The sequence below is a fragment of the Ranitomeya variabilis genome, chromosome 8, assembly GCF_051348905.1.
Source record: "Ranitomeya variabilis isolate aRanVar5 chromosome 8, aRanVar5.hap1, whole genome shotgun sequence".
NCBI lineage: Eukaryota > Metazoa > Chordata > Amphibia > Anura > Dendrobatidae > Ranitomeya > Ranitomeya variabilis.
The window spans coordinates 18,361,739-18,375,838 of NC_135239.1; the positions used below are offsets into that span (position 1 = coordinate 18,361,739).

A 14,100-nucleotide genomic window follows, 5' to 3' on the forward strand; every position below is an offset into this window, starting at 1 on the left:
GGTTTTGGCTTCAGAGTTAAACCCTCTCCAAATGCAACCCTGAAGAAATCATTTGATCGCCTTGGGATGAAGCTGCAGCCCCTGAAGAGGTGGACGTTCACATGTGAAGCACAGATGACTTGTCTGCCAGAATGGTAGTTGTTCATAAAGAGCGTTCGAGCAGGGTTCCCCCCTCGACGATATCTATATGACCTCGTTATACGGTTCACTTCCAGGTCTGTATTCACGTGTATGCACAACCCATAGCAACGTGGACTATCGCATGCCAAAATAGTGGACCGTCATCCAAAGCTGCCTTCTGTTAAAGGGGTTTTCTCATGTTTGTTCTTCAGGATGATTGACAGTTCAGACCAGCAACATGGCTGAGCCGCTGGCCCAAACTGCGCTCTCTGTCTCTGCAACATCGAAGGAGCATAGGGACCCCAAAGCAGGCCACATCCAGCCAGCTTCAGAGCAGCGCAAGCAAACTGGGTTACAAACAGCTTGCGAGCACATTGCTCATTGCCTAGGACACTGGCCAATGCAGGGGTGGCTGGTAACCTAGGAAATGGGCTGTAAACTATGAAATAAAAAAAATCCTTCCCTTTATTGAGATAAATTGCAAATTTGCCTGCGTTTACAAGCACTTTGCAAATGTTAACAGTTTATGAAACAGAGAAAACCCATTTTTTGAACACTGTTGATTCGCACTTTGGAGAAAACCACATCAAAGGGTATTATTGCATGCAGCTTTGGATGTGATCGGAGCACGGGGCAAAGAATAACTTGGGAGTAAAGTAAAACAAAAATGTCTAGCAAACGTCTTAAATTTCTGAGCAGCTCAACGTAACTTTTTGTGCAAGTTTCTATAATAGCCCTCTAAAAACATCTGAATTGTCAGCGGCATGATAAAGTACAGTAAAGACACAGTGGTTGTAGTGGAGAAAAAAAGTCAGTGGTTAAAATCTTAAAAAAAAAAAAATAAATGGTGAAATGAACTGGGCTGCAAATAATACAAAGGAAAAAGGCAGAATTCAGCCCTCCTGATGAACGGCGAAGTTCGCACAGGGCAGCCGCTTATCACTTCTCTTGATACTTTAAAAAAAAACAGAACAACAAAGATTGTACAACAACGCGTTTCTTGTATACTAATTCCCCACCCCCAACAACGTGGAGCGGAAAGGCTAAAATCTACCCCCGGCGTCCGGGGGCTGTAGTGTTCACAGCATAGAAATAGTCTTCCATCAATACTGGGGGGAAGGTGTGACTGCAGCGTCCTCTCATAAGGCAGACCCAAAACGCATCGGGAGTGTAAGAATCTGCCATCTTTTAAGTCCTTGACACTTAAATAAATAGTAGAAAAATAATCCTTTCCTTAAAAACCGAGATGCATTTTTATTTTCTTCATGAAACTATTCACAATCCTCCTCATCGCGATGAGTTCAGTCTTTTTTTTTTTTTCTATTATTTAAAATATATCTTGCTCTGTTTTACGCTATTTTTTTTCCGGCGCAATTCTGAAGAAAAAAAAATAAAAAATGTTGTAGACCCATTTCATGTTGCAGTCGATGTTCCAAGGCAAAATGATATAACCAGAAAGGTCAGTTGAAAGATTTGCATTGTTTGGCGCCATGTATTGTCCCGTACACAAGTGGAATTGTAAACGTATGCAGCAGATATGGCGGCGGCGGCAGACAGGGTCTCGATATAAAGGGTGGGGGGACACGAACCCAGAGTTCATCAACACTCTGCGTCCACTGAATGCACGGTGACCGCCGCCTGCAGGTGATGGCTGTGGTGTAACGTTGGGTGGTGGAGTCTATAGTGGTGGTGGAACTTATGGCTCAACAGAGCGGCAGTCTGGGGTGGGGTGTCAGGTTCTAGGTCCTCGTCGTGGTTGCCCACGTCCACCCCCGCCGATAATGGGTCATTGTTACATGGGGGGTTTTCGCTGTCTTCCTGCGGACTCATAGTACTGTAGCCTAAAATAAACAATTATCATAGTTAGAAATCATCATTTTGGACTATAAGAAGCATAATGGAATTGTCCTGTAAGTAGATGATAAAGGTTTTCTTTGCTTTCTTCCCCCAAACAAGAAAGCCCAAAGTCCCCCGTGCGGGTGAAGCGTTACTGAGCATGTGCGACCAGTGCTCCATTAACTGTCGCACATGCTCAGTAATGCTTTGTTCACATGGAGGATTTTGGGGTCACTGGGGGTTTCGGCAGTGAAATCATTCCTGTGTATGTAGCAGAATAGGAAGCATGAGAGCAATGTATTGCTGGTCAATGGGTACAAAAAGAGGAAGAGAATATCATTTATTACTGCGGCATCTTCCTATCGGTTACTGAACTGTTTTGCATGATCGGACCCTATATTTAGAAAATGTACAATTTTGTGCAGTAACTAAAACACAACAATAGTGTTAATCAGCAGCTTGAGAATTGTCCACTCAATGGATCAGCACAAAAACCGAGCCAGAAAAAAAAACAGCCGAGCGCTCTAAACCTTAGTCCTTACCCTCAGACTTGCATTAAAAACAATGAGGCCTTAATTTGGCAACCTCCACCTATCCATACCCATGGCCTTTACTCTAATCCAGTGTTTCCCAAACTCCAGTCCTCACCGACCCCAACAGGTCATGTTTTCAGGATTTCCTTAGTATTGCACAGGTGATGGAAGTATCAGGAGTTCTCTTGTGCAGCACTATGGAAGTCCTGAAAACATGACCTGTTGGGGTCCGTGAGGACTGGAGTTTGGGAAATACTGCTCTAATCCCAGACAACCCCTTTAATACACCTTGCAGCTCAGCTCAAAATGGATGTCAAGACCAATAAGGCGTTTCCATTTATATGAAGCAAGCAGAGGTCTTGGCACAAAAGCACAGCGAACTGAACAAGATTCTCCTTACCGTGATCGCTTTCTGTCCCCGATCGTCCCCAGTATCGCCGCCGCCGCTCCGGACTGTGTGCGTGTCTTTCAATCACCGCCGCTATGAACCGGGTGTTACTGACTGGAGGAGCAAACAAGTCGTCAGGCCGCTGTACTCACATCTGCAGCCGGCGCAGGGCGGACGGAAAGTTACTCACTGATTCCGCGGTCCTCGTGGCTGTCGTCGTCTCGCTCGTCGCGGTCGTTTTCCAGGTTGGACATGCGCACTGACATCTCTGCGGAGAAAGCGCAGGAGTGAAATACATTTGTATACTTTTTCTATCCAGAACTAGCGCCGGGCTGTGTCTGATGTGGCAGTATTTATATGAACGAGACCAAGTTGCAATACCAGGCATTGCCAAGGGAGAGAGTGGCGCCATTTCTGCCACAAAAAAACCACAATGGCAGAATTGTCTGTGTTTCTTTTTTTGCACTGTTTCTCCAGACTTGGATTTTTTTGTTTATTTTCTTTCCAAGCTTTTACTGGTGCAGTAAAAATGAGCTGGTAACAGGACTCTACAGGTCGGTATGACTAATGTGATGCCAAACTTGTCTAGTTGTGTTATATTTTACTGCTGGTAAAAAAAAAAATAAAATCATTAGTTCCTCAGATAATAAATTTGGGTTGCCGCCATTTTCTCATAAGAAGAATGTTTCTGTTTTTTCTGTAGATAGATGGATTGTTTGCTTGGCATCATTTCTGGAATGATGCTGGTCCAGGAGGGGAGTAAATGTGTCTATACCTTGAGCACTTAAGAAGTTTTTGTCCATTGTCCAGTGAACAACCCCTTTGACTAATTTAAAAAAAAAAAAAAAAAAAGTTATTGCTTTAAAAGTTTTTATTAGGCGAACAAGCTGAAAGTAACACCTATCCCACCCATGGGCTGAAAGCAAAGTTATATTTTGACCACCTTTGATTCTCAGCCCCCAGACCCCATTGTCACAGATCAGAAGTTTTTAGAACTACATTAACCCTTTAGGATACAGGATTCTTACCCTGAGCTGCCAGAGGTGACATGTGCTGGTGGCTTCTGCGATGGATCTGATGACGGTAAGCGTAGACGGCCAGGACCAGCACCATTATACAACCCATTATACCTCCAGCTACCGGCCCAACGGGGGCACTCTTTATCATATTCAGTGTAATCACCTCGTCACCTGGTGAAACACAAAAAGGTCATAAAAAGTCACTAAACTTTTCCAATTATTTTTCATATTTGAATTGCCTGCAGATTGGTGGGGGTTCAGGTACGGAGGCCCCCACCAAAGGTGCAATAGACCCCTGGGATGTGTGCTCCTGTCAGCTGAGCCTCGCACTTCACAGAGGTCTATTATGTGATTGATAGGGGTCTCAGGACCCAGACCCTGTGCTTATTTGCAGGCAATTCAAGTGCATGCTAAATATAAAAAGCCATTAAGAAAGTTTACTCTTTAATGCATTCTTTGCCAGGATAAAAAAAATACATCTTAAGGGTGAGAAAACATATGCAAAATTGTGACAATACACCCCCATGATGGGTATTTAATATCATAGATATAGACCTTACCGATAGACCCCAAATCATCAGCATAAGGGCTCTTGGCGCCGACAATGCCACCAAAACACTCCTTTTGGAGGGCACAATATGGGCGATCCAGTTGGGTCTTTCCATCGCTGTCCACCATACACCACTCACAGTCCAGGACGCCAAAGCAATAGCTAAAAAAGAAAGCGAAAAGTCACTTGTGATGGTCAGAGGAATAAATGCTCAGCACTTAATAGTGGATTCTCTCTCTTCCTCTATTTTTTTAATTTCTTTTATTTTACTCTGCACCTTTTCCCAGTTATCTGAATGCAGCCTGCAGGGTAAAGCATGGAGAGTTTTATTCCTAGAGTTATGACTATATTTAAGACCACACATGTAACTCTGTTATATTGTTTCTTTCACTTATACATTTTTTTAGCAAAAAAAAACCAACCATGTTCACCTGTATCACAAATTCAAATTTTCTGTGAAGATGAATAGTTCAAGCCAAGTGGAAGTGATTTTATGAAAATTCATCTCACTGTGCATCTAAAGTAAAACCCAAGAAATGAGCTGGAGATTAAATTGGTAGAAGAGCAATGTACAGGAGCATGTTCACACTGTGGCCATTTCACAGACAAAACTCAAGAAAAAAAAAAGGGCACATACCCTGTAGTAAGTAAATAGTACGTGTAAATAACATAGGACACTTAAGATGAAAAAAACCCGTAAAAGCCATCCCTCCGCGACAAGGCGCACCCAATCGGAAGTAGCTACAGATCGCTCTATGTTATGGTGCGTTTCTTTTCCATCTAAAATTCTAACTATTTTTAAGTGTCAGCTTTGCTTTTCTGTACGAAATAAAATGCACAAAAACAAAGCAAACACATAAAAACAAAGCGGATTATAAGCGCGTATTTTGGTGCAACACCTGCAGGAAAACATGCGAGAATCCAGCATTAACTTGCCGAATGGTCATATTTAATTTACTAAAAAGACCGTAAATGGAATCTAAAAGCTGTAAAACCCTCCATTCTTTACACTGCAGGCCGCTTGCTGAGAACTATATGGCACAACATTAGAACAAGGTTTATAGTACATAGAGAATTCTTTCTTGTACAACTAGACCCAATTATAAAGGATATTTAGACTCCAGAAATTCACACAATTCTTCGTGTGTCTTTTTTCCTCTCTCCATAGATCTATATCCATCGGTCTGTATATAGGTACGTACCCACTCTCCATCCTCTGAGAACACCCCGTGTTGACGCACTGGGCTAGGGCATCTTGGAGGTTTGGGTCTAGTACCGTGAAGGTCATGGGCTCCTGATGGACCTCGCAGCTCGGGTTCCTGGAGGGTGAAGCAATAATTACGCACCAGAGCGGACATTATCGCGTACAGACACATTATAACCCTATTATCGAATCCTAAGCCTGACTTCAGATGTCTATATATGTACCGGGAGCGGCCAGGAGTGTTCTGATCCAAACTCAAACACGTCTTATATGTGCCTATGGGGCTGTGGAGTTCGGGTCGGGAGACCGGCAGTCAGATCGCCCGGAATTTGGCCTTAAAAGCGGTTTCCTGCCTCTGGGGACAATTTATTTACTTTTACCCAAATGCAAGAATTTGGGGTTAAAAATCATTTTTTGCTATTCGGTTTTATTAAAAACGTTGCACCGTTTTGCTATTACAGGCTCTTTGTTTCCCTTTAATGTGGTCTGCGGTCATAAATCAGCTGAGCCGAGTTCAGGAAAAGACAGATAAAAGTGTTACAACAACCTCTCCCATGGGAGCGTCTGAATAGCTCACTGATAGATCCTCAGTTAGCCCATTCTGCAGCCGCCAAGAATAGGAGCACAGAGGATGTAGAAAAAGAAAGCGGTCCTACATTTTCCTTTTTTCATATAATCCAAATATATAGCCAAAAATATGCACATTTAAGTAAGAAAAAAAATTGAACAACCTTTTCAAGCAGATACAAACCCTGGGGCTAATATCACCCATACCCCAGTGCATGGTTGGTTTTGATATTATTGCATACCCAGATCACTGACTCATAATGCGACCCCACAAGTTCTCCAAAAAGTTGTAAACTGCAGCAATAGTTTCTCCGCTTCCCTCCCACTGTCTCCTCCGAGGCACGATAGTGTATATGTTGTATATGGATCTCCTTTTATCGCCACCTGCTGGTGATTCTGAGCTATAGCGATACCCAATTTAACAGCTTAAATGAAGAATTCTCATGGTTGATGCCCTTACTACTTAAAAAAGCGATGAGGTCAGTTTTATGCAGCCAAATCACAGCGACTTCACCTGTAGAAATATTAGGGGATCACCTAGTTCCGTTTCTTACCTGCTTTCAGCATTTGTTAGATTGCCAGTACACTGATTGACCTCCAGGGGGCACTCACAGGGACATTCACATTCATTCTGCTCCATCCTAACAGCCAAAAAAATAATATATGATCAGCTCCAATCAAGGCAAATTCTACACAGACCGTACACTTATGTGGGAATTATCCGGGAGGGATGGATGTCATGTATCAGATTAGAACCGGCGGCTTTAAAAGGAAAATCCAAAACGGCATCAGAGAATATCTATCGCATTCCCACCACGGCCCATTTTAAGTTTTTTTTCTTCCCTTTTTCTGAGTTTTGAATGACAGTTCACCTTACGGTAAATAGGAGAAAAAGAATTCCAAGTGCAGTGAAATGACGGAAAAAGAAAATAAAAAACAATTTTGCCATTGTCTTTTAAGGTGCAGTTTGTACGGTAAAAATGACCTGATAACGTTCCCCAGGTCAGTGTGATTACAGCAATACTGAACTTATAACGAGAATATATATAAAACTGATTTTTTTTTATAAAAATTGAGTTATGTCGCCATTTTCTGAGACCAGTAACTTTTTTCGCATCAATGGTGTTGTGAGGGCTGGTAGTTTGCAACGCAAAATGATGTTTTTACTGGTACTATTTTGGGGTACATACAATTTTTTGATCGCAAAATAAAGGCAATTCTGGACTATTTTTATTATATAATATTTACCTTATGGGTTAAATACTTTTAAGATTTTGATAGATCTGACTTTTGCGAATGAAAGCAAAATGCATTTTTTATTTCTATATTTTGGTATTGAGAAAATGGGCGCAATTAACAAAAAAATAAAAGTTTTAAACTTTTTTTTCTACTTTTAATTTAATTTTATTTTTGTTAGAGGCTGATGCTGGCTGTATTGGACAGCTGGCACCCATCTTGTTAGAGCGGAGCCCACTCCAGAGCCCACTCCATACACCTACCTGTGACATTCGCCTTTTAAATGCAAGTGTGGATGCCAGGAAGGAGTTAATCAAATGTTATACAGAAAAAAATCAATTAAAATGTTACTTTCCTGCTCCTGAAGAACGGTCCATGTCAAACATAAAAACATTTAATGATTGTATAACTAAATGCTACACAATTTCTGAAGATCTCTGCTTACTGTCAGTGAAAGGGAACATTCTTGTGCACAACCTTTAGAGGCCTAATACTAAACAGCTGAGGGTTTGTTACTATGTCCAGAACCTCTGAGAACTTCGGACGGATACATTTTACCCAGTCTGACACATTGTAGCAAATGATCAGGTCAGGGAAAGATTTGTGCTCCTCACAGAGGATTGACCAGACTAGTTATAACTATTGACCAGACTGGCTACAACTATAACAAACCCTCAGCTGTGAGACAATATCAGGCCGGTAAAAATTTTCAACCTCTGGATACAAAATACTTGACTGTTCTAATTTCCTGGCAGCAAGCAGAGATCTTGAAAATGCAAAGAATTAAAACAGCGAGCGCTTAGCAGTTGTACTGCGTCCTACCTGTGACAGTTCAGACACAGTCGGTCTACCATGCTGCAGGCACAGAAAGCCAGAGAATCGCAGGTCTCGTTCACGATCCCCACAAACGCGTTGGTTCCAGGGATCCTTGTCAGCCGGTATTTTGAGCAGTGGCTGCCATGGACAAGATTGGTCAGATCCCCCTACAGAAAGTTACAATATGGTTGTATCAATAAATTGTACTGAATGTTTCTGGTCACACACAAGGGTCAGATCTAGATATTGAGATTCGGAAGGGTCAGTTTGGAATATTGAGATTTGAAACGGTCAGTTCAGAAAATTCAGATTCGGAAAGGTCAGATCGTAATATTCAGATTCCGAAGGGTCAGATCGTAATATTCAGATTCCGAAAGGTCAGTTCGTAATATTCAGATTCCGAAAGGTCAGTTTGGAATATTCAGGTTCCGAAAGGTCAGTTTGGAATATTCAGGTTCCGAAAGGTCAGATCGTAATATTCAGATCCAGAAGAGTCAGATCAGAATATTCAGATTCGGAAGGGTCAGTTAGGAATATTCAAATTCGGAAGGGTCAGATCGGAATATTCAGATTCCGAAGAGTCAGATCAGAATATTCAGATTTGGAAGGGTCAGACTGGAATATTGAGATCCGGAATGGTCAGATTGGAATATTCATATTCGGAAGATTCAGATCCAGAAGAGTCAGATCAGAATATTCAGATTTGGAGGGGTCAGATCGGAATATTCAGATTCAGAAGGGTCAGATCCCCCCTCCTGTAGGATGGGACATTGCACATTCCCTCCTGCAGCTTCCCTGCTCTCTCCTGTGCATTAGGAAAGTGCTGTATATGCAATTTCCTACTAAAATCATAAAGCACCATCTACACTGGAAGTATGAACATTATGGATATACAGCAGCGAACAAAAGAACTGCAATACTACAATTCCCAGGATGGAGAGGGCACGGCCATTTATGCAATTTTCCAACAGGGACATGTAGCGTCACTTCCAAATCTATGCTTGAGGTGCTAAACTTATGGGTATGGTGCAGCGATCCCCATGCATGGCTTTGCAGCTCTGGCAAAAGTACAATGCCCAGCATGCCCAGAGTAGTGCCATTTATGCAATTTTCCAATAGGGACCTCCAGCTTTTCTTCCAAATCTACACGTTAAGTGTTATCATTGTGATCACCCGCAGCTGCTGCAAAACTACAACTCCCAGCATTGTGGATAAAGTGAATGAGTGACCCCCAGCAGCTGCTGCAAAACTACGACTTCCAGCATACCCAATGAAGTGCAATTTCCTAACAGGAACCTGTAGTTTTACCTCCAAGTCTACTTCTGAAACATTAGCTTGGCAGATATGGAACAGTGTTCCTCAACAGCTGATTTAACACTGCAATTCCCAGCATTGCCCTGACAAGCCTTTGGCCCTAAAGACATGCTGGGAATAGTAGTTCTGCACCAGCCAGAGAGGCACAGATGGGGCACATAGATTCAGAGTAAGAATTTTCAATGTAATTTGTCCTACAAACTAACTCTTCCATTCTCTGTTGCTTTGTGGATATTTTTGAATCCTTTTGGAGCTGTGCGCCTTTGTCTGAAGATTTTAGGGAAAAAAACGAGGTCAGGAGACACAACGCTGCTGTCGCGCCAACATGCCGACAATGCGCCCAAGACGCTCATTATCCCAGAAATTCTTTGACGTGATGAGATGAGGACGACTCACCGCGAGGCTGGTATTAAACTTATAGAATCGCTGCACGGTTCTGTCGCTGAAGCTGTTGCACAGGTTCTTCTTCACAAAGTTGGGGTGGTTGAGGATGTCGTTGGCAACGAGAGGTTCCTGGGAAGAATAAAGCAAAAATAAATAAATTGGGAGCTCCTAAGATATCCAATTATTGCACCCTAATAGTGGAGGATGAGGGGAGTTGTGGTACCTTATGAGTGATGTGCTGCTGCTCCACTGGAGCGTGGCCTTTAGGGTCAATGAGCGTTGGATGCGCCACCAGGTAACCTCTGTCCTCCATGATAAAGCACCTATCAAAGTAACCGGGAGCAGTCAGAACATGGGAGGATGAGAGAGAAGGAATTCTTTAAAGATCAGTTCAGGTTTGCTAATAATGTCCCAAGCATGGGTGACCGAGTCCCGGGAATGTGGAGGCCCCGGGTAAGAAAAAAAATGCAGCTGCCAAAGGCAGGACACCAGGCAAAAACTCCTAGATAACAGGATTGCAAATCCTATAAACAAAGAAAAGTTTTGCAGCTTTAAACTTAAATTAAGTTTGTGCTTCAATTCCTCACTGTTTTCAAGATCTCTGTTTGCTGTAGGTGAATGCGATCACTTATTTACATCCAGAGGCTGCATAGCCGTCCTGATCAGATGCAAACACTCCTGTTGGGATCAGGAGAGGTTTTTATTTCCTGGATGTAAGGGTACTGTCTCACAGTGGCACTTTGGTCGCTACGACGGCACGATCTGTGACGCTCCAGCGTCGCTCCATTATCGCTCCAGCGTCGTAGACTGCGGTCACACTTTGCAATACACGGCGCTGGAGCGATAATTTCATGACGTATTTGCGATGTAGAAGCCGTTGTTACTGTGCGCACATCGTATACAACCTTTGTTACACGATGCGATCATGCCGCCACAGCGGGACACTTGACGACGAAAGAAAGTTTCAAACGATCTGCTACGACGTACGATTCTCAGCGGGGTCCCTGATCGCAGTAGCGTGTCAGACACAGCGAGATCGTAACTATATCGCTGGAACGTCACGGATCGTGCCGTCGTAGCGACCAAAGTGCCACTGTGTGACAGTACCCTAACACAAATAAAGGTTCACATTGAATCACAGCAAGCAGAGATCTTTTAGATTGGACATTTACAGACGACACAAAACAATGTTGTTTTATTCCTTTATTTGTAACAGGAAAAAAGAGTTATTTTAATTTCTATTCATAATATTTTGAAACCTTTTTTTTCTTACTTTTACACTGTAGTTTTGAGTCCCCATAGTGGACTTGACCCTGCAATTGTTTAAGCGTTTGCTCCATATACTGCAAAACTCAGTCTCCTACGAGAATACTAAGTTGGCCATGAAAATCCAATCTGTCCCCCACCGAACAGCTGAGCCGCTGGGATGGAGCCACTTAAATGCCGCAAGTAGTGTTTGACAGCGTCATTTCAGAGGTTAAATAGAAGAGACCAGGGCTAGCTCCAGTCACTGCTGTTACATGCAGGTGACAGGCGTATAACACAGCCGGCACCTGTCCTGCATGGGCTCAGCTCCCGGGTCCTTATGCTGCACAATGTAACACGTCATGCAGCAGAGAAGGGGTTAAATGGTGCGAAATACCCTCCCGCCTGAGATCATACCTTATTTTAGTGCCGCCATCTTGATTACACACTGGAAGCAGCTCCATGAGGACTTTGTAAAAGTATCGCAGAGTAAAGTCAATGCCCATCACAGAGACGGTGTGACCGGAGGAGACCTGGGAACTGAAGGATCCAAAACATGAGCAGATAAACAATATGGGCAAGTTAAACTGACACTATCACTTTTTCTTTCCCTACTTTTCCATTCTGTAAATGCAGCCTGCAGTGTAAAGAATGGAGGCTTTCCTCCTGGATGCCACAATTATTCTACTCTCCTTGCATATATGCAATCACTTGGTTTTCTACAAATACACTAATATATCTGTGTATCGCTATATCTCATGTAGAGGATGCCACAAACAGAATGGAAATCAGCATGGCCTCCTGCAACATCGGCAACTCACTTGGAGGACTGGACGGTATGACTTATGGTGACCACATAGCCAGCTCCCCCCACATCCAGGTACGGGCCGGTGAAAGTGATTAGTCCTGGATTGGCCAAAGCATGAAGATACCTACAAAGAAATCAAAAAACATTTTTACATATATATTTATTAAATCATTTATTAAGGATCTAAAAGATTTGTGGCCCTTGGTTCAGCAGCCAATCTCGTAGTCTGTGACCGCTAGACCAGGGCTCAGTGTTGTGCTAGTGATGGGGGATGCCGGCAGGTAGGAGGTTCGCAGGGCTCTGGTCGGGGGGCTACAGATCACAGATGTGTCCATGAACTCTAATAAACAGTAATGGCGGCTGCTTCCCTAACCCACAATTGATAAGAAAAAGGGGTTAATGCCAAGCTAAGCTCTCCTAGCACCAAAGCAACCACACGGCCGATACTCGGGCTCGAGATAGCTACCGTTACCGCTGCATAGAGGCTACATTTTAGGAGCCTGCAGTGTAAAGAATGGAGGTTTTCATTATGTTTTCCAGCCAGTCATGCCGACAGGAGTATGTCACAAGTCAAATCACATACAATGACTGTGTCTCTAGCTGATTCAAAACCACAACTCCCAGCAAGCAGCTGTCAGGGCATGCTGGGCACTGTAGTTTTGCAGCAGCCTGAAGACACAGAGGGTGAATAATCTTGCACTGCAAAACTACAACTGGGAATTTGGAGACTAGTGCGTTGCACATTCATGACTCTCGGCGTTGTTCTGGGTGGGGGGAGGTAGGTTTGTAGCAGCTCAAGACCCACATTACTGAAAAAACTACAACTCCCAGCATGCCCTGGGAGTCATAGCTTTACATTAGCCGGAGAATAAAAATACTGCATTGCAAATCCACAACTTGCAGCATATCCTGGGGGTGGTGGTAGTTTTTACACAACTTGTGACCCATGGACTGGAAACCAATGCATTGCAGGACCAATAGTCCCAGCACGGCACATACATGAACGTTCTAGTCACAAGAGCGGCAGCTCCTCGGGTCGGGGACGGCTCCTCGAGGGGTGAAGTACAGATAAAGGGGACACATACAAGTCGATCTGCCTGCATCAGCATCACATAACTGAGAGATACAATGTAGCGGGGACCAAACGGAACCCTGCACAGGACTCTGCCTAATTGTTGTAAAAGTTACAAATGGCAGACACCTCCAGACATTGCAGATACGGCAGAGGCAGAGACGTGCCGACCTCCGGGGCTCACCATTGTCTCCTAGTGGGATCAAAGGCTTTGTCCATGAGAGATCCGGGGTATATCCGCAGCACCCCGTTGGGCGTTGCTATGTAACGGCGGACAATGTAACTGTTCAGACTGCTCATGTCCATCTGTCTCATCCATTCCTCGGTGACGTGACTGGTGGCCATGACTTCATTCCGGACAGAAAACTGCAAGATAAAGACAAGCAAAGCCGCACGGACCATCCATTAATTAAAATTAAATTACTTTCTATTTGTACAGAAAATAAACAGAATTGAAAACTATCGACCAGAAAAAATTAATCGGAAAGTAATTTAAAAATGTGAAAACTGTTTGGTTTTAATATCAGCCCCTTGGATGTATAGATACGTCCAAATTCATCTCCCTCCATATGATGCGGGCTCCGGAGCCGAATCTTTCCCACCACCTGACAGCTAAGGCTACGTTCACATTAGCGTTAAGCTAATGTGCGTCGGGTTTGCGTCGGCGACGCAGCGGCGACGCATGCGTCATGCGCCCCTATACTTAACATGGGGGACGCATGCGGTTTTTTTTGTTGCGTTGTGCGACACATGCGTCTTTTTTGCCGCAAGCGTCGGACCAAGAAAACGCAACAAGTTGCATTTTTCTTGCGTCCGATTTTCGGCAAAAACCGACGCTTGCGTCGCAAAACGCAGCGTTTTTGCGTGCGTTTTGACGCGTTTTTGCGTGCGTTGCGTCGCCGACGCAGCGGCGCACAACGCTAGTGTGAACGTAGCCTAACTAAATCAGTTGTCATGTGCCTAACAGCGGCGGGTGGAATCGCGATCCGCCCACGGCTGTTAACATGT

The 14,100-nt window shown here is 43.7% G+C and overlaps 1 protein-coding gene across 2 annotated transcripts in view; it reads right to left on the reverse strand.

Moving 5' to 3' along the window:
- Positions 1-1,488: 1,488 nt before the first annotated feature.
- The window catches only part of CACHD1 (cache domain containing 1), a 132,304-nt gene continuing 119,692 nt past the window's right edge, over positions 1,489-14,100 (reverse strand). For both annotated transcript variants that reach the window (XM_077278212.1, XM_077278211.1), the window contains exons 15-27: positions 13,277-13,458; positions 12,034-12,144; positions 11,630-11,752; positions 10,191-10,290; positions 9,980-10,096; positions 8,276-8,436; positions 6,772-6,858; positions 5,649-5,765; positions 4,457-4,608; positions 3,906-4,067; positions 3,068-3,145; positions 2,890-2,991; positions 1,489-1,961 (exon numbers count right to left, since the gene is read on the reverse strand). In XM_077278212.1, coding sequence (XP_077134327.1) covers positions 1,720-1,961; positions 2,890-2,991; positions 3,068-3,145; positions 3,906-4,067; positions 4,457-4,608; positions 5,649-5,765; positions 6,772-6,858; positions 8,276-8,436; positions 9,980-10,096; positions 10,191-10,290; positions 11,630-11,752; positions 12,034-12,144; positions 13,277-13,458 — 1,734 coding nt within the window. In that variant the 3' untranslated portion in view covers positions 1,489-1,719. The remainder of the gene's footprint in view (positions 1,962-2,889; positions 2,992-3,067; positions 3,146-3,905; positions 4,068-4,456; positions 4,609-5,648; positions 5,766-6,771; positions 6,859-8,275; positions 8,437-9,979; positions 10,097-10,190; positions 10,291-11,629; positions 11,753-12,033; positions 12,145-13,276; positions 13,459-14,100) is intronic.